Source organism: Salvelinus namaycush, chromosome 3 (genome assembly GCF_016432855.1).
Source record: "Salvelinus namaycush isolate Seneca chromosome 3, SaNama_1.0, whole genome shotgun sequence".
Classification (NCBI taxonomy): Eukaryota; Metazoa; Chordata; class Actinopteri; order Salmoniformes; family Salmonidae; genus Salvelinus; species Salvelinus namaycush.
In genome coordinates this window covers 50116323-50135509 of record NC_052309.1, presented here as the reverse complement: position 1 = coordinate 50135509, position 19187 = coordinate 50116323, and the positions used below count along the sequence as shown (strand labels likewise).

The 19187-nt window shown below is 41.5% G+C and overlaps 1 protein-coding gene across 1 annotated transcript in view; it reads left to right on the top strand.

Moving 5' to 3' along the window:
- The window catches only part of LOC120032117 (septin-8-A-like), a 32990-nt gene extending 19531 nt beyond the window's left edge, over positions 1-13459 (top strand). The window contains exons 6-10 of the mRNA XM_038978062.1: positions 5465-5561; positions 7583-7751; positions 7962-8094; positions 9787-9950; positions 12765-13459. Of these exons, the coding sequence (XP_038833990.1) occupies positions 5465-5561; positions 7583-7751; positions 7962-8094; positions 9787-9950; positions 12765-12768 (567 nt within the window). The 3' untranslated portion in view covers positions 12769-13459. The remainder of the gene's footprint in view (positions 1-5464; positions 5562-7582; positions 7752-7961; positions 8095-9786; positions 9951-12764) is intronic.
- The last annotated feature ends 5728 nt before the right edge of the window (positions 13460-19187 follow it).

The window sequence follows — 19187 nt, the reverse complement described above, 5'->3', positions numbered from 1 at the left end:
CGGGAACTCGGGAGTCTATTCTTGTTCTGAGAAATGAAGGCTATTCCATGTGAGAAATTGCCAAGAAACTGAAGATCTAGGAATAGTTCCTCTGTACAGTGTCTGTTCTTTTACCCATCTTAATCTTTTATTTTTGTTGCGGTTGGGAGATTGTGGAGACCAGGTCATCTGATGCAGAACTCATGTTCTATTTTACAAATTCTTTGTAAAATAGCCCAGCCTGGAGGTGTGTTGGGTCATTGTCCTGTTGAAAACAAATTATAGTCCCACTAAGCCCAAACCAGATGGGATGGAGTATCGCTCTTAAATAAATCAGACAGTGTCACCAGCAAAGCACCCCCAAACCTTAACGCCGCCTCCTCTATGCTTTACGGTGGGAAATACACATGCAGAGATCATCCGTTCACCCACAGTAGGAACAAAAAATCTCCAATTTGGACTCCAGACCAAAGGACAGATTTCCACCGGTCTAATGTCCATTGCTCGTGTTTCTTTGCCCAAGCAGTCTCTTCTTCTTATTGGTGTCCTTTTAGTAGTAGTTTCTTTGCAGCAATTCGACCATGAAGGCCTGATTCACACAGTCTCATCTGAACTGTTGATGTTGAGATATGTCTGTTACTTGAACTCTGTGAAGCATTTATTTGGGCTGCAATCTGAGGAGCAGTTAACTCCAATGAACTTATCCTCTGCAGCAGAGTTAACTCTGGGTCTTCCTTTCCTGTGGTGGTCCTCATGAGAGCATTCCTCATGAAGCTGGTTGAGAGAATGCAAAGTTGTCATAAAGGCAAAGGGTGGCTACTTTATTTAACAGTTTTTTTGATACTACATGATTTCATGTGTTATTTCATAGGTTTGATTACTTCACTATTATTCTACAGTAGAAACTATGTACTTTGTACTATGTAGAAAATAGTACAAATTTTGAAAAATCCTTGAATGAGTAGGTGTGTCAAATTTTGGCTGGTACTCTATTTCACAGCGGGTTAGGGCAACTTTTGATGGGGTCCACATAAAAAAATAACTCATCACGAGGGCCCACAGTGGCTCGTGGGCCCCACCATTGTTGGTAATTCGACCATGCTTACTTCAAGTTTAGATTGCAGGCCGCTAGACTAGCTTACTGATCAAATAGAAAATGGGCTAATTGAGTGACTGCTGATGCACAGCTACATTTTGAAATTGCACCTTGTTCATTCTATTATTCTTTCTCTACAGTAAATGAAGACCCTGACTGAGTTTTAAAACATTTTTAGATTTTTTGTTGTTGTGAAATTCGGCTGAGGGCTTACAAAAGGGTTACCAGTTACCCATCCCTGCTCTATGCTATACTTTTTTGTTTTGTCACAAACTGAAATTAGGCAAACTATTAGAATTTTAGCAACCAGGAAATGACGGAGCCCTTTCTGCATAGTGCATCTTTTAAGAAAAGTTTTCAATCGTGCCAGCCTTCTCTTAATTTCTATTCGGTGTCTGAACTGCGCGTTAAGTCGTTTTTCATTCTTAAGCGTCTATTGACGCACCTGTGCGTCAATCTCAGTAACGTAATACAAATATCCCCATCAAAATCTGTCAGTTTAAGCTAGAGATCATGTTTTTAGCACGGTCTGCATGTCAATCCACCGCATCCGCTCACGTCGGCCTTCCGCATCTGCGGTGGAAGGTTGCCGAGCTACAGAAGTGTTTGTCAGACCATGAGACATCCCGAAAATTGGTCTTGGAACAAAAACACTTGTAATGCCCAAACGGTTTGGTCCAAAAACACTCTATGGGAAGGGGAGACTCATGAATCAATCAATCAATCAATCAAGTTTATTTTATATAGCCCTTCGTACATCAGCTAATATCTCGAAGTGCTGTACAGAAACCCAGCCTAAAACCCCAAACAGCTAGCAATGCAGGTGTAGAAGCACGGTGGCTAGGAAAAACTCCCTAGAAAGGCCAAAACCTAGGAAGAAACCTAGAGGAACCAGGCTATGAGGGGTGGCCAGTCCTCTTCTGGCTGTGCCGGGTGGAGATTATAACAGAACTATGCCAAGATGTTCAAAAATGTTCATAAGTGACAAGCATGGTCAAATAATAATCATGAATAATTTTCAGTTGGCTTTTCATAGCTGATCATTAAGAGTTGAAAAACAACAGGTCTGGGAACACTGGGAACACAGGTCTGGGAACACTATGAACACTATGGTGTTCTCTGTTTTGCTCTACGACCCCCTCAAGTGTCACTCGTCTTAAAGTAACCCATACAAAGAAATTGAGGTGGTTTTGTGCCAACAAAAATAAGGGGTTAAATATGTGTCCAAAAACTCATATCCTGAGCTTGCTCCTAGATATAGGACAGACACTTTAAAACCTTATTTTTTTGCCCGTCTTTTTTGCAATTGTGTTGTTCTATGTGTTTCTATGGGCTATAGTATTAAAGGCCAAATTCAATATCTTATCCCCACAAAAAAAGATACCTAAAGGGATCCTAAAATCCTAAATCAAATAGCTAAATGATCCATGGTATGACCATCTTAAAACAATTCCATATGTTAGCTTAGTGTGTTAGCTCTCCCCGCCCCCAACAGCTTAGACTTTGAGGTTGACTGCACAAATAGATTGATTGCACAAATCAGTTCTGCGTTTGTGGGTATGGATGTGGGCATGCAGACCCGCGAGCCACTGTGGCCCCCACCCCCATTAAAGTTGCCCATCCCTGATGTAAATGAATTGGCCGCCTGGCATTGGTAGAGCAGACAGAACAGGAGTTGTTGTTCTGTCCTGTCTGTTGATGTGTCCCAAATGGCACCCTATTACCTATATACTATAGTGCACTACTTTTGACCAGAGCCCTATGGGCCCTGGTCAAATGTAGTGCACTAAATCGGGATTGGGGTGCCATTTGGGACGCAACCCATAGCTCCGTGTTCAGGCTAGATGACCTCAGTGCCTGGGCCCTAGCCAGTTTTGGCTTGCCACTTAATTCTTGAGGTTCCTTTTGGTGAACATGTTTTCCTCATGATGGCTCACTGGCCAGGGTCATTCTGGGAGCAATAAAGAACCATGGGCCAGTTTCACCAACACTGGTTACTAGATCATTGCGTGGAAATGTACCTATATGCACAGGGCCAAATTGAAATGTTTCTAACAGAAGAACTATAAAAAGCATGGTAGAAATTGAAAGTGACCACTGGAGATTATGGAGAAATTATCACACCAAAGGTGAGGACACAACACAAGAATGAATCCAAACATTAGACTGTTGATTTGATGTGCTTTTGACCTTTACTGTTCTTTTCACAGCATTTGTCAATAAGGGAATCTGAAAATATGTTCAGCAACATAAGTATATTCTTTGAAATGTGGGAGTAGGTGTAAGATAATAAAAAATATTACAATGGGTTTGAGGGAGAAGCCTCCAAGTGGCCTCACATCTCTCCAAACTGTGCCCACCATCAGACAATTACTGTTTTACGCAATCCAAAAACGGTCCATTATAAATCGCAATCTGGGTCAGGTGGGCATCATTTGAAAACTTATTCTATTGCTGACATGGCTTGCTACAGTAAGTTATAAAATACGATTTTACAAGTGTTAGGCTTTCGAAGGCACTTCAGACAAACCAACTGTAGTTTTGGTGCACATAGAATGGAGGCATGAGTGCATTCAAGTGTGTGTTCCATGGCAAATTTTCGGACAACCCAGGGTATAACGCATGCCGTCATTGTAACTGTGGATCAAACATAGCGATCATAATCATTGATACTGCAAATTACATGAGTTTTCAAATATGGAAATGTGAAGTTAAAATTTGGGACTCATGGGTGTTTTTTTTTTTGCTTGTATGACATCAAAGCTGTATTTATTATAATCCTCAACGTCTCAACTTTCAGAAACACGTTGACCTCACTCGGATAACAACAAATGTCAGTCAAAACCATACAGTGAAGTGGAGAACCTGAACTCTGTATAGCGTGTTACTGTGTTCCAATTTAGGCGCTTATCAATGATGAACTCTGCCATTTTCAACTCGTATACGTAATGACACGTGCTGTGAGTGGAAAGGGCTACACCATCATTACGTGCTAAAATCAACTGCTAAAATAAATCCGATCTCAATTACAACCATCACCCGCCACCGATCTTTACCGCTCCATAACGCGGATGTCATAATCTTTAGTCCTGATTGCGACCAACATTTTTCAAGATGATTTTGTCCTCTGGTGGGTATTATCATTGGAACAATTTGATCTTGCGATTTATGTATTTGACAATCATTCTGTACAACTGAAATAAAGTATTTAATTTACTCGTTTATCACAGCAAATCTACAATGGCAATGTAGCCTACCCTGCACATTTTATGAATGGGAAAAATCACGGTGTTGGATTTTTTAAAAATGGTTTACTATTTATGTAATCCATTAATGATTTTACTTGTCTGAATCGAATATGGCCATTTCTTATCAAGAGGGGAAAAATAAATATTCCTGAACTGTGAGCTACACATTTGACATTTGAAACAAAATTGTGGTTGTGATGTATTTTTAATCAAATTGTATTGTATTCTAATATTGTGCAGACAGCCGATATTATTTATTTATTTGTAGAACGTGATAAGTCAATAATGAACCTTATCATTTCGTACAGTGCTACATTAATTAGGCAGTGGGCCTATTGTACTTTATTGAAGAAACAATGTCTGTCACACATGTTGCTGCAATCCATGTAACTTTAATGAATTAATATAAAGTTGGTCTTCAAGAATGTTATTTTCGCAAAGTTACAATCATTGTAATTAACCGGCTACATTTCCAGTCGAATCATTTTATTTCAGTTGTAATATGTCACATTCTTCTCTTTAAAAAAAAATATTTTTCGCATTTATATTTCGTTGTTCCTGATAGGATGTTTTCTCCACTGGGGTGGGAGTAGTAAACGCAGACAATTGCCATTTCCACTGTCTAGTGTTAAGCCGGCTTGACAGTAACAGCGTTAGATCAGCTGGTCTTCTAGTTTTATTTCCGCAGCTCTTTTCATTGCAACCAGGGTTATTTTAGCAGGGAGCACTGTGTAATCTCCTGGTAGAGTGTTGAGAAATCCTGCAGGTAATCCGCAGCTTCTGCATCTCTGTTGCAATCAGGCCCATATGTTTAATCAGACCAACAAGACATGCCTCTAAATACAGCTGGCTGGATGTTAAACACAGCCCCTGAAGTAACTTATATGTCAACACTGTTTAGAGTTACTCTTGTGTGGTCTACGGCAACGTTGGTACAGCCAAAGTTTATCTATCGCCTGTCTGCTTTTTTTTTTCTCTCTTCCATGGACATCTGTCTAAGCAGTTAGACCTGTCCAGTAAAAACGTTGGCTATGCTGTGAGGAAGGAAGTGTAACCTGTGTGAGAGTCATGGGTGTTGTGGAAGCTGCTTCTGGTCAAATCTGTAACCTGACTAACCTTTTTGATCTCTGAACTCTTTCAGGCTCACCTCCCCTTCGCTGTGGTGGGGAGCATCGAGGAGGTCAAAGTGGGGAACAAAACGGTGCGGGCCAGGCAGTATCCCTGGGGAGTAGTGCAAGGTGAGTACCTCTCCTTCTGTACCTCTTTGCTTCTTTCCATTTCAGGAGAGAACCACTGTTCAGGAAGTCAGTCCCTAGTGTCTTTGGAAAATGGCAGAGACCGATGAATGCACTATTGGTAGTATTACTAGATGGACACTGCTACATCTATTGGGAGTATTACTACATGGACACTGCTACATCTATTGGGAGTATTACTACAGGGACACTGCTACATTGTTTGCTGTTTTTGCAGACGTTTAGCTGTGGTCGACCGGGATGGCTAAACGCTGTAATTTGATCTTGTCACTGAGCACCGTTGTGAGAATATTTGAACCCAGCTGGGAGTTTGATTCAGAACGTTCTCTCCATGTCCCTGTGCCTGTTGTTTCCATTCCACAATCCTTCAAGGACTGTGGTTTAGGTTTATTTATAAAGCCTGCCTCATAGGTTAGAGTGTAGGAGAGGATTTCCATCAGTCAATGGGGTGGTAAATAATAGGCTAGATAGAAAATTATTAAGTCAGGGGTTCCCAAACTTTTTGGGCCAGTGACCCCTTTTTTGATATACAAAAATGTGTGACCCCACATGTGTTTATAAAAAATAAAAAAGTGATGTAAGCAACTGCCAGTTTTTGCTTTTTGAATTGGGGCTATGATGGCCTATTACCAATCAGTCTGACAGTACTTTTGAAAGCATTTCAATCTGAAGGAAGTACGGTTTGAAGTGACTGAAATACATCAGAAAGGTATCGGGAAGTTCAGAAGATCATCGTTGATGTTCTTTTTTCCCCTCGTCTGATTTGGTGCCTGGTCTTGTCCACTCTGTTCTAATGAGTCCTGCGCGGCTTGTGAGCATTGTAGAGGGAAACCGAAGACGCACATACGTGTTCCTGAGAGTCTTATCTTTCAGTGAATGGGTCATAAAAAAATAACTTTTGAAATTGTTTGTGAAACTGGATTAAGTGAATCATATTGTGCTCACTTGATTGAATCTCCCTCGCTTGTAGCAGCAACTGTCTCAATCAAAACAGTTTTCCTATGTCATGTATGGGCTATGATAAATGAGAAACACGAAGTCTTCTGGGGGGGGTAAAAATATTTTGAGTGCTTTTTTTAATCTCACCTCAGGATATCTCTCTTGTTGTCTCTGAACCCCAGACAACTATGACAGATGGCAGACCGCTGGTATTTCTTCCCTCCCAACTATTTCTGTGCAGAGTGTGTAATGTGATTCTCCCCTGCCCTGGCAACTCTGGATGTCCCGGTGTCAGCAAATTGCACCCCGGATCTCAGCGGGGAGAGTTTACCAGAGAGGTTGTTAGATGCCAGATGTCAGCCATTTTCTTCCACATTTCTCGTCTCCAAAGACTTCAAAGTGGAGGTCATTTGTCATTTCTCTCATAGTATTTTCACGTTCTCTGTATACTGAAGGTGTAGTGACTTTCATGTCGAAAGCGATCATGTTCCACACTAAACGCTGTGCTAATTGGCTTTTTTTTTTTACCACATCCTTACATCCAGCACAGCGCTCACAGCTGGGGTTGATACAGTATTTATTTCCACTATATCCTGCAGTATACCCACTGTAGCCATGGAGTCCATGACCTTCCTCTGGGCAAATCCTCCCCCACTTATGTCAGTGTGAAAAGCAGGAAAGGCTTCTTGCTCCAATCCTCACACGATTGGATGCCTGATAACTCTTTGACTCTGAGAGTTAGTGGACCATAACCTCTGAACTTTGTCCTTTTTTTCCCTAATTAATGTACACTACTCTTTTGCCAAATATCCCCAAGTTTTCCCCTCAATCGTACTGTGCTTTCCTCAGTTGATGTGATGCTACTCCTACTCTGAGAGGAGAGTTATCTTACAGCACCTAGTTTATCATTAATCAATTGCAGGAGCCCCACAACGTGGACCCATTGAACTTGTATATCATTCATGTAGATTCATTGACCGTGGTTGAGGGGTGGTGCCTGTGGCCTCAGATGTTAGTAACATAGTCTCGTTGACATTGCATTGTCTCTGTGCTGTCCCGTCCAGTGGAGAACGAGAGCCACTGTGACTTTGTGAAGCTGCGTGAGATGCTGATCAGGGTGAACATGGAGGATCTGAGGGAGCAGACTCACGCCCGCCACTACGAGCTCTACCGCCGCTGCAAACTGGAGGAGATGGGATTCAAAGATACAGACCCTGACTGTCAGCCGTTCAGGTGAGGCAGCAAGGCTGATCATAGAATACACAATCACTGAAATTAATAGTTTAGTCATATGTTATAAGAAAGCAGACCAATGAATCCCAGAGTTCAGCATGTAAAGATGCTCTGTGAGTGATTTAAAAACTGTAATTCCTTTGTGAGTTAGTCCAAGCTGTAGTTAGTCTGATATGTAGTAAGCCACTTCTTTGTTTGTCCTGTCCACAGCCTCCAGGAGACCTACGAAGCCAAGAGGAAAGAGTTCATGGGAGACCTGCAGAAGAAGGAGGAGGAGATGAGACAGATGTTTGTCAACAAAGTGAAGGAGACTGAGGCAGAGCTGAAAGAGAAGGAGAGAGAGGTGAGGGTGTGGCTGCTGGCTGGGAAAGAGGAGGAAGGTGGAGGGTGAAGGAAATTAGTTTGCGGTCTTATGGAAGATTCAGTTGTTGCACATACAGTACCTGTCAAGTTTGGACACCTACTCCTTCAAGTGTTTTTCTTAATTCATTGAAGACATCACAACTATGAAATAACACATGGAAATATGTAGTAACCAATAAAGTGTTATTTCATTTTAGATTCTTCAAAGTAGCTACCCTTTGCCTGGATGACAGCTTTGAAAACTCTTGGCATTCTCTCAACCAGCTTTTGGTTTTCCAACAGTCTTGAAGGAGTTCCCACATACGCTGAGCACTTGTTGGCTGCTTTTCCTTCACTCTGCAGTCCAACTCATCCCAAACCATCTCAATTGGGTTGAGGTCGGGTGATTGGAGGCCAGGTCATCTGATGCAGCACAATCACTCTCCTTTTTGGTCAAATAGCCCTTATACAACCTGGAGGTGTGTTGGGTCATTGTCCTGTTGAAAAGTAAATAATAGTCCTACTAAGCGCAAACCAGATGGGATGGTAGCGGTAGCCATGCTGATTAAGTGTGCCTTGAATTCTAAATAAACCACAGTGTCACCAGCAAAGCACCATGACACCACCACCTCCATGCTTCGCGGTGTGAACTACACATGCGGAGATCATCCGTTCACCTTCTCTGAGTCTCAAAGACACGGCGATTGGAACCTAAAATTTCTAATTTGGACTCATCAGACCAAAGGACAGATTTCCACCGGTCTAATGTCCATTGCTCGTGTTTCATGGCCCAAGAAAGTCTATTTTTATTGTTGTCTTTTAGTAGTTTTGCAGCAATTAGACAATGAAGGCCTGATTCACGCAGTCTCCTCTGAGCAGTTGATGTTGAGATGTGTCTGTTACTTGAACTATTTGAAGCATTTATTTGGGCTGCAATTTATGAAGCTGATAACTCTAATGAACTTATCCTCTGCAGCAGAGGTAACTCTGGGTCTTTTCCTGTGGCGGTCCTCATGAGAGCCAGTTTTATCATAGCGCTTGAAGGTTTTAGCAACTGCACTTGAAGAAACTTTAAAGGTTATTGAAATTTTACGCATTGACAGACCTTCATGTCTTAAAGTTATGATGGACTGTCATTTCTCTTTGCTTATTTGAGCTGTTCTTGCCGTAATATGGACTTGGTCTTTTACCAAATAGGGCTATCTTCTGTATATCCCCCTACCTTGTCACAACACAACTGATTGGCTCAAACGCATTAAGAAGGAAAGAAATTCCACAAATTAACTTTTAACAAGGCACGGACACCTGTTAATTGAAATGTATTCCAGGTGACTATCTCATGAAGCTGGGTGAGAGAATGCCAAGAGTATGCAAATCTGTCAAGGCAAAGGGTGGCTACTTTGAAGAATCTCAAATGTAAAATATATTTTGATTTGTTTAACACTTTTTTGGTTAATACATGATTCCATATGTGTTATTTCATAGTTGTGGTTTCTACATTATTATTATACAATAGTAAAAATAAAGAAAAACACTTGAATGAGTAAGTGCGTCCAAACGTTTGACTGGTACTGAATGTTGACATTGTAACATTGCATATTTATACCTGTGCTGACCTTTTGATATATATTTGGATTGTAGATAATCAAGTTTTATCTCTTGGCCTGACGTCTTCTCTATCTGCCACAATCAGTTGCACAACAAATTTGAGCAGCTGAAGCATATGCACCAGGAGGAGAAGAGGAAGGTGGAGGAGAAGAGGCGGGAACTGGAGGAGGAAATGAACGCCTTCAACCGCAGGAAGGTGGCAGCTGAGACGTTGTCCTTAGCCCAGCCACTCAAGAAGGACAAGAAAAAGTAAGCAAGTTCCTGTCCTCTTCCACTCACTCTCCCTTTATTCCTCCCAAACCTTACCTTCTCTTACCCTAGGTTTAGCTTCAAAGTCCTTTTGTCCTCCCTTTTTCCCCCAAAGGATTGAATTGAGATCACAGATAGCAGTGGATTGACTTAGAGTTTATACCCTGATCATGAGGGGCCTTCCCCTCCGTCCCCCCAAATTCCATACCAGGGTGTTGTATTTATTGTACACTGAAATAGTTATATGAATGAGCAGACAGACGTATGGAAAATACCTGACCTTAGCAGCTCCTAGTTGGAGAGAGACAGGTTCTCTGTGTGGCAGTCACAGAAACCTTTTTTTTTAGCTTCTAAAGTCTCCATCTAGTGGATGATATGTGCGTTGGCAGTTATTAGTGAAACCGTTCATCCATTTTGTGGTTAGTCTGACAGATTTCATAGTTCCTGAGGTAGTGCTTGGGTTTTCACTACATTAGGGATTGTACGTTATTTATGAGGGATACCTGGGGAAAAAATTGTAACTCTCTGAAATTAAAATGGATGGTCCTTTCCTCAGTAAAATATATTTTTACTCAACCCTCCCTGAGCGCTTGGAAAAACTGTTCCCTCAAATAAAATGTGGCACTGAGCAAATTTCTGGTCTGCTGAGTGCAAACATGTATGTTGTAAAATTTGGGGCAACTTCTATCGCGCGTTTACTATGAACACTGAGGCCGTACCCGCTTTAATTATTTAATTGAATTTTTTTGCTATTGTGCAGATGCCCGTCGGTCGGAGGCGTGACCACTTTAAGCGGGCCAAGTCCAACATAACAGGAACAGCCACAGACATCTCTACAAGGTGTTTCTAAAACGGCTGTCCTCAACAGTCTTGTACGACACACTTGAACTCGCCCTACTATCCGAGTACCACCACTACTGCATATGCAGACAAACTGGTCCATCGCACGAACCTTATCACACCAACAAGATCTAGGATCCACATTTTTTTGTGTGTCTGCCTTGATGTTCATAAAACTCCACGGACCCCCTTGCGCAGTGGAACTTAGAATGATACGTGACCACTGCTATCCATTCAGCACCACGGTTCAAAGGGCGCTCAAAATAACCCTCATCAAGATGTCGCCTACATCTGATAGACCTACTCATCACTTATTATTTTATACAACGGGTGGGTTTAATCCAGAATGCTGATTGGTTACGCATTCCAGCCAGTGTCTATTCCACAAGTTACCACCGGCTGTATCTATGATGTTAAAATGCCTATTTACTCTGTTCCATCGGACTGTCTTGTCAGCCCAGCCAGGCAATTTATAAACGTTATCTCCATTATAAAAAAGCATCTAGACATTATCTCTCATTTTTTTTAGACTAACATTTAGTTTAACAGTGGAGATTTGTATAAACCTTGCTGTCTGTCTCTGACATTTGTAGCCTTGTTTCAATATTCAAATTCGATCTTCAGCTGTCCCATAGTAATGAACGTGTTGGGATGAGACAGACAGGCAGGCAGCTGTTCTCAACCAGTCGAAATCATGAATCAGCATACATTTTCAAGGCTATATACAAAGAAATGTCAATAGAAAACAGGTCAAACGAAACTAAGGGCAGCTAGTTTGCAGTCTTTCAAGCTTGTATGAAGTGACTGTTGTTGTTAGCTCTTCTGAACAACGGTGTCCTGCGAGAGAGCACATTTTCTATGCCAGGTGAAATTGTGCATCATTAGCTCATTTGTTATGGATGTATCCAAATAGAGAGAGAGACAGGTTCTATGTGAGGCAGTCACAGAACCTTTTTTTAGCTTCTGCAGTCTCCATCTAGTGGATAATATGATAACACCGGCCCTCGACACCAGTGTTAATATATCCTCCAAACACCGGCTTCTCGGGCATTATCATTTAAATATTTGTCTTTGAATTATTTATTTTGCTCTCACCTAAAAAAATAAATAACACTACACCACTGCTTCTCGGCTATAGAAAGTTGTAGCGCTCCCTCTGAATGTCAGTCAAACCATGAATGGGAACGCCTATCCATTGCAGTGTGTAATGCAGTGTAGCATAGTTGTTTATATATATATATATATATATATCTCATCCCAGCAGTGCAAAAACTCGAAGTACATTTTCTTAAAAATAGAACTTTGCCCTGTGCTTCTTCCAGCATGCTTGTTGTATAGCCTAGGCCATGGATCATTTGATTGAGATCACACTAGGCGCACTTGATATTGCGCACCCAGCAGAGAATCAGGGATGAGGGGCAGCATCGGGCACACATGAGATACTATAATAAGCAACTAATTCTCAAACCCTGAGCATGTGACATTTCATCGATTTACAAATTACATGACCCTCCCCTGGACATATTAAACCCTCCCCCTGACTGAAATTGAAAAGCATGACCCTCCCCCATTTTCCTCCCGGTAACTATTGTGTAAATTTCAATCTCTTTATGACAGTTTTTTTGTTAGAACTTTACATTTACACTGGCATTTATCATGAGTGGTCTTCAAAATGGAGTTGAAGGGCTCCCTCCCCTGACAGCTCTGAGAATTATCACTCATTCATTAATTATTCTGTACTGACATTATAATGATTCTCTGAGGCACAATCCACACATTTTCTGACCTTATTTTTTTTCTTTTTTCTGTCTATTCTCTTTCACTTTCATTATACTTCATCTTCATGAAGTCATACATTTTTCTGAAAGAATGTGAATGTGGAATGTATATGATTTGCATTATTTCACCCCACAGTGTGTCTCCATTCACTTTATTTTGTCATTTGTGGTCATTTTCTTTGTCATTTTCTTTCAGTTAATGTATGGGCCCAGTATGCCAAGCCGACCGTGGATTTGTCTTCCATCATCATAGTGACGTCAACGTTTGTTTTTTGACATTCCTTCATGACATTGTGCACATGGACCAAAGACCCTGATGGGACAGGAGACCGAGAGAGCTAACTTGCTGACAGTGGCCATTCCCTTCTTTAGGATCATTAATGTTATAATTTGGAACATGTTTTTTATACATTTTGTTATTTTTCTAGTTTGAGACTTACTGATGTGTTTTGCTCACCATCACTGATTTATAACAGAAGGCACAACAAATCATGGACTTTCAACTTCACTGTTATTTGGTACTAACTTGTGTTGTTACATTGTTCTCCCATATTGTCAGTTAATGTAATGTTATTGGATAAGCATTTACTGGTAGTGTAGGTGGACTCGACTCCTCACCAGCCAAACACCATTGTCTTACATCAGGTGGCGTCACTCCTACGTGACATTCAACCGACAGTGTAGACGTTTCGTTACGCTATCTGACATAAGACAATGGCCGTACACCTCATAGAGTGGGGTCTGAATTCTGAGCCAAACTAGGCCATACCTTAATCATGCATAGCAATAACGTAACTAAGTACAGTACCTGTATATTTATATTTTTGCAAACCGTTATATGTAGGTACCATCAAGTATACTAGTACTAAATATTAAAAAATATGAAATCAATTCTGGTGCTGTTTTATGTTAATCCAGAAACCTGTATGTGAATATTTTCAGAGCTTACTTGGCTTTATTCAAATGCAGATATGCAAAATGTATATGATAAAGCACAGAATAGTGTATGTTGTCTAATTGTGATGTACCGTAAGCCATTGACGTGAGTATGTGAGTGGTGTCCGTTTACACGGCCCATATACAATGCAGCAACTAATAGAGGCCTGGACTCACAATAGAAATGTTTACGTCGAAAGACTAGAAGTACTCGTTCTCATTGAAAATAAATGCAACCATCGCATTGGATGTCTCCCTATCCCATGATTTGATTTGATTTTATAAACTTGGGGGTTCGAGCCCTGAAAGCTGTGGCATTTCAGACCGTATACCATGCGAATGACAAAATGGTAGATTATAATTTGATTCTCTGGCAACAGCTCTGCCTGACATTCCTGCAGTCAGCATGCCAATTGCACGCGCCCTCAACTTGAGACATCTGTGGCATTGTCCAGTTGTGTCACACAACACATTTTAGTGGCCTTTTTATTGTCCCCAGCATTACCTGTGTAATGATCATGCTGTTTAATCAGCTTTTTGATGCGCCTCTCCTGTCAGGTGGATGGATTATCTTGGCAAAGGACAAAACGATCACTAACAGGGATATAAACCAATTTGTGCACAATCTGAGAGAAATAAGCATTTTGTGTGTATGGAAAATTTCTGGGATCTTATTTCAGTTCATGAAACATGGGACCAGCACCTTACATGTTGCGTTTAGATTTTTTGTCAGTGTAGATTTATTATATTATTGCTGACAGACACAAACCTCCCAACCAAACATGATTACAAAAATATTTACATGAATTGATGCTATTGGTTCCACTTTAAATCTGTATGACTATTGAAGTGAAGCAGGTGTCTTCATATTTTTGTTCTTGGGTTCTTAGCCAGACGTGATCAGAGGTAAGTTGCACTTCGGCCTTTTAATATTATATTTCTGGAGTAATAACTATTTCTAAGATATTCTACTGTTAATTGTGTTTTGAGGACAAGTACAAATCAAATGGCTACTTAGCTAGCTTTGGCAAACCCAGAATCTGACAAAAAGTTGAATCCTGTTTTTAGCTCATATGATCTGTTAGTTAGCCAACTAGCCACCTTGCCATTGGCACAAAGCTTGAATAGATTAATCAGATGTGTGTGGCAGTAGCTATCATATTAGGTTGCCACTAAATAAACTGTCTAAGCTAGCTAGCTGTGTCAACCATGTAGGTAGCTAATGTTAGCTGGATCAACAGGTCAGTTCAGCTCAGCATCCTCCCACGCATTTCTCACTCTTGCTCTCTCAAGAAAAGAAAATACCCCTCAGTGGAAAGGAGATGTTCGGAAGATGAGGATACATTTCATAGCAGGTTAGGAAAAGGCAAAAAATATATACTTGACCTCAATTTCATTCCATGGTGAAAATGTCTAATTTGCATAGTGGTAACATAAATGGTGAAAAATCGGTATTGACTGTAACACTTACCTATTCATTATGAGTGAAACATTTTACATCACACTTGGTGTTTATCTTTTTAGTATGCATTCACCATAACATACCTCAAATGATATTGTGAAATGTATTCATTCCAATGTCTGGAGTGCCATTATGAAATTGTGCACATTGATAGATTAAGTCAATACTGAATTATCATAATTGAAACTGTACAGCCCACAGACTTTGTTTAATGTCAGTCTTCATGGGAGAGTACCTATACTGGGGGACATCTGCAAGATGGTGCTGTCAGGCTTTAATGATAGTGCAATTGATTTGACATTAATCTAAGTTGTCCTTTTGCTTTCACAGTTTACCATGAGGTAAAAAATAATAATAATAATGTAACTAGTAGTCTTTATTTTATCTTTATTTAACTAGGCAAGCCAGTTAAGAACAAAGTCTTATTTTCAGTGACGGCCTAGTAACAGTGGGTTAACTGCCTTGTTCAGGGGCAGAACAACAGAGTTTTACCTTGTCAGCTCGGGGATTCGATCTTGCAACCTTTCAGTTACTAGTCCAACGCTCTAACCACTAGGCTACCTGCCGCCCCATAGTTAAGTTGTTTTCTGACCGGATACTTTATACTGTTATTTGAGTAGTTTAAGGAGTCAAATTTTACTTGAGAAAATTAAGATTAAGTGACAGTACTTTTACTTAAGTACAGATTTTCAGTACTCTACCCACCTCTGAAAATTATACATAGTATAACTATAAAACGTGGGCGAGCAGCCGCATATTAAACACATTGGGCTTATTTTGGCGAGAATGAGCCCTCTCACTTCGCCTCTTCCTCTCTGCCTTAGTCCTGCTTGCAACCAAAGTCTTTCAAGTGGAAACGTCTAGGAGCAACAACAGCTCAGTCGCAAAGTGCTAGGCCACACAAGCTCACAGGACAGGACCGCCGAGTGCTGAGGTGTGTAAAAATTGTCTCCTCGGTTTCAACACTCACTGAGTTCCAAACTGCCTCTGGAAGCAATGTCAGTACAAGAACCCATGAAATTGGTTTCCATGGCCGAGCAGCCACACTAAGATCACCATGGTATGTGCTAGGCCTCTTAGATCCAGTGAAGGGAAATCTTAACACTATACAATGACATTCTAGACGATTCAGTTCCAACAAGATCATCAAGGACCTCAGCCACGGCCTATTCACCCAGCTATCATCCAGAAGGCAAGGTCAGTACAGGTGCATCAAAGCTTGGAGAGACAGAAAAACAGCTATCTCAAGACCAGACAATTTTTTTCTCTTTTTTTTACCCCGTTTTCTCCACAATTTTGTGGTAGCCAATTGGTAGTTACAGTCTTGTCGCATCACTACAACTCCCATACGGACTCAGGAGAGGCGAAGGTCAAGAGCCGTGCGTCCTCCGAAACACAACCCAACCAACCTGCACCGCTTCTTGACACAATGCCCAATTTACCTGGAAGACAGCCACACCGATGTGTCAGAGGAAACACCGTGCACCTGGCAACTGTGTCAGCGTGCACTGCGCCTGGCCCGCCACAGGAGTCACTAGTGTGCGACGGGACAAGGACATCCCTGCCGGCCAAACCCTCCCCTAACCCGGACGACGCTGGGCCAATTGTGCGCCGCCCCAAGGGTCTCCCGGTCGCGGCCAGCTGCAACAGAGCCTGGACTCGAACCCAGAATCTCTAGTGGCACAGCTAACACTGCGATGCAGTGCCTTAGACCAATCGGGAGGCCGCTACCATCAGACTATTAAATAGCCATCATTAGCCGGCCTCCACCCAGGCGGCAGGTAGCCTAGTGGTTAGAGCGTTAACCTTCCGGTTACTGGATTAAATCCCCGAGCTGACCAGGTAGAAATCTGTCGTTCTGTCCCTGAGCAACCCACTGTTCCCCGGGCCCGGAGACGTGGATGTCGATTATGGCAGCCCCCCACACCGCTCTTATTCAGAGGGGATGGGTTAAATGCGGGAGACACATTTGTTGGACAACTGACTAGGTACCCCCCTTTCCTACCCTGAATTTAGTCACTGTCACTAGCAATGTTTTCGCTTTACGTTTGTTTTAACAGTGGCCATAGGCTACTGTGGCTATTTGATCATAATGTAGGCCTACCAGAGTGGCCTACCATTAAAACCAATGGAGAAAATGCATCCCATAACATTTTAACATGGAAATGGCTGTTCTATCATTCAGCCTACAGTAACAGCCAATGTGTGGTGTTCAATGTAGGCCTACATTCCATGAGACTTTGGAAAAACAATATGCAGGGCTTGACATTAACCCGTTTATCAACTTGTCCTTCAGACAAGGTGACAAATGTTTGATGCAAGAAACCAATTTACAAAATAAAATGCATTATTATTCCCTTACCATTATTACAGAGAATCAGAAATGATTCTACCCTCTGCCTATTGACTACTTAGCTTATTCAAGCCTGTCTCAAAATACTGAGTCTTGCGCAATAGAATCCTACCCCGATGCGTTCTTCCTACAACAAAATCTCTTGCATAGTTCGTTTTGTTTCGGTATGTTGCATTGAGAGTGGCTAATATTGCGTTGATTCGATCACAATTGGCACAGTAAAGAGAAACGTTGATAGTGTTAACTTCACTCAACTCTCTAGAATTTTCCCTGTTATCTCCATGGGCAAATATCGAGCTTCTCGCCATGCGCAGATATTTTCTTCTGCTCTGCGCCGCAGTCCCGGGGGAGCTGCGCGGCAGTCTCCTACACGAGACGAAGCTACCTCCGGGTTACTTAGCCCTGCTGTCCTGTGTAGATAGACATGGAACACTGGTCACTTGAATAATGTGTACATACTGTTTTAGTACAAAAGCTGAAGAACATATGCACATCCAGGTACGTTCCGCAGGTGCTGGAGTTGTAGGCAAACTCATGGAAAACAGAAAGGAATGCGATGTCACTGAGTACTGCCCCTATATATAGGACCTTCCACCCCCACCTGGGATATGGATGCCTGATGAAGACCTAAGGGTTGAAACGTTGTTAATAAATATCACCTGGGAGCATGAGCAGCAGTGTGCGGTAATTTCCTTTGTTTTACCCATTTCATATGTACAGTGTATTCAAACCCCTTCACTTTTCCCACATTTTGTTATGTTACAGCCTTATTCTAAAATGGATTAAATTGTTTTTTCCCCCACTCGTCAATCTACACACAATACCCCATAATGACAAAACAAAAACAGGTTTTAGACATTTTTGCAAATGTATTAAAAATAATACTCTCACATTTACAGTTGAAGTTTACATACACCTTAGCCAAATACATTTAAATGCAGTTTTTCACAATTCCTGACATTTAATCCTAGTAAAAATTCCCTGTTTTTAGGTCAGTTAGGATCACCACTTTATTTAAAAAGTGTGAAATGTCAGAATAATAGTAGAGAGAATGATTTATTTCAGGTTTTATTTCTTTCATCACATTCCCAGTGGGTCAGAAGTTTACATACACTCAATTAGTATTTGGTAGCATTGCCTTTAAAATTGTTTAACTTGGGTCAAATGTTTCGGGTAGCCTTCAACAAGCTTCCCACAATAAGTTGGGTGAATGTTGGCCCATTCCTCCTGACAGAGCTGGTGTAACTGAGTCAGGTTTGTAGGCCTCCTTGCTCGCACACACTTTTTCAGTTCTGTCCACAAATTTTCTATAGGATTGAGGTCAGGGCTTTGTGATGGCCAATCCAATACCTTGACTTTGTTGTCCTTAAGCCATTTTGCCACAACTTTGGAAGTATGCTTGGGGTCATTGTCCATTTGCAACCAAGCTTTATCTTCCTGACTGATGTCTTGAGATGTTGCTTCAATATATCCACATCATTTCCCTCCCTCATGATGCCATCTATTTTGTGAAGTGCACCAGTCCCTCCTGCAGCGAAGCACCCCAACAACATGATGCTGCCACCCCCTGTGCTTCATGGTTGGGATGGTGTTCTTCAGCTTGCAAGCTTCCCCCTTTTTCCTCCAAACATAACAATGGTCATTATGGCCAAACAGTTCTATTTTTGTTTCATCAGACCAGAGGACATTTCTCCAAAAAGTACGATCTTTGTCCCCATGTGAAGTTGCAAACCGTAGTCTGGCTTTTTTATGGCGGTTTTGGAAGTGGCTTCTTCCTTGCTGAGAGGCCTTTCAGGTTATGTCGATATAGGATATGTGGATATAGATACTTTCATACCCGTTTCCTCCAGTATCTTCACAAGGTCCTT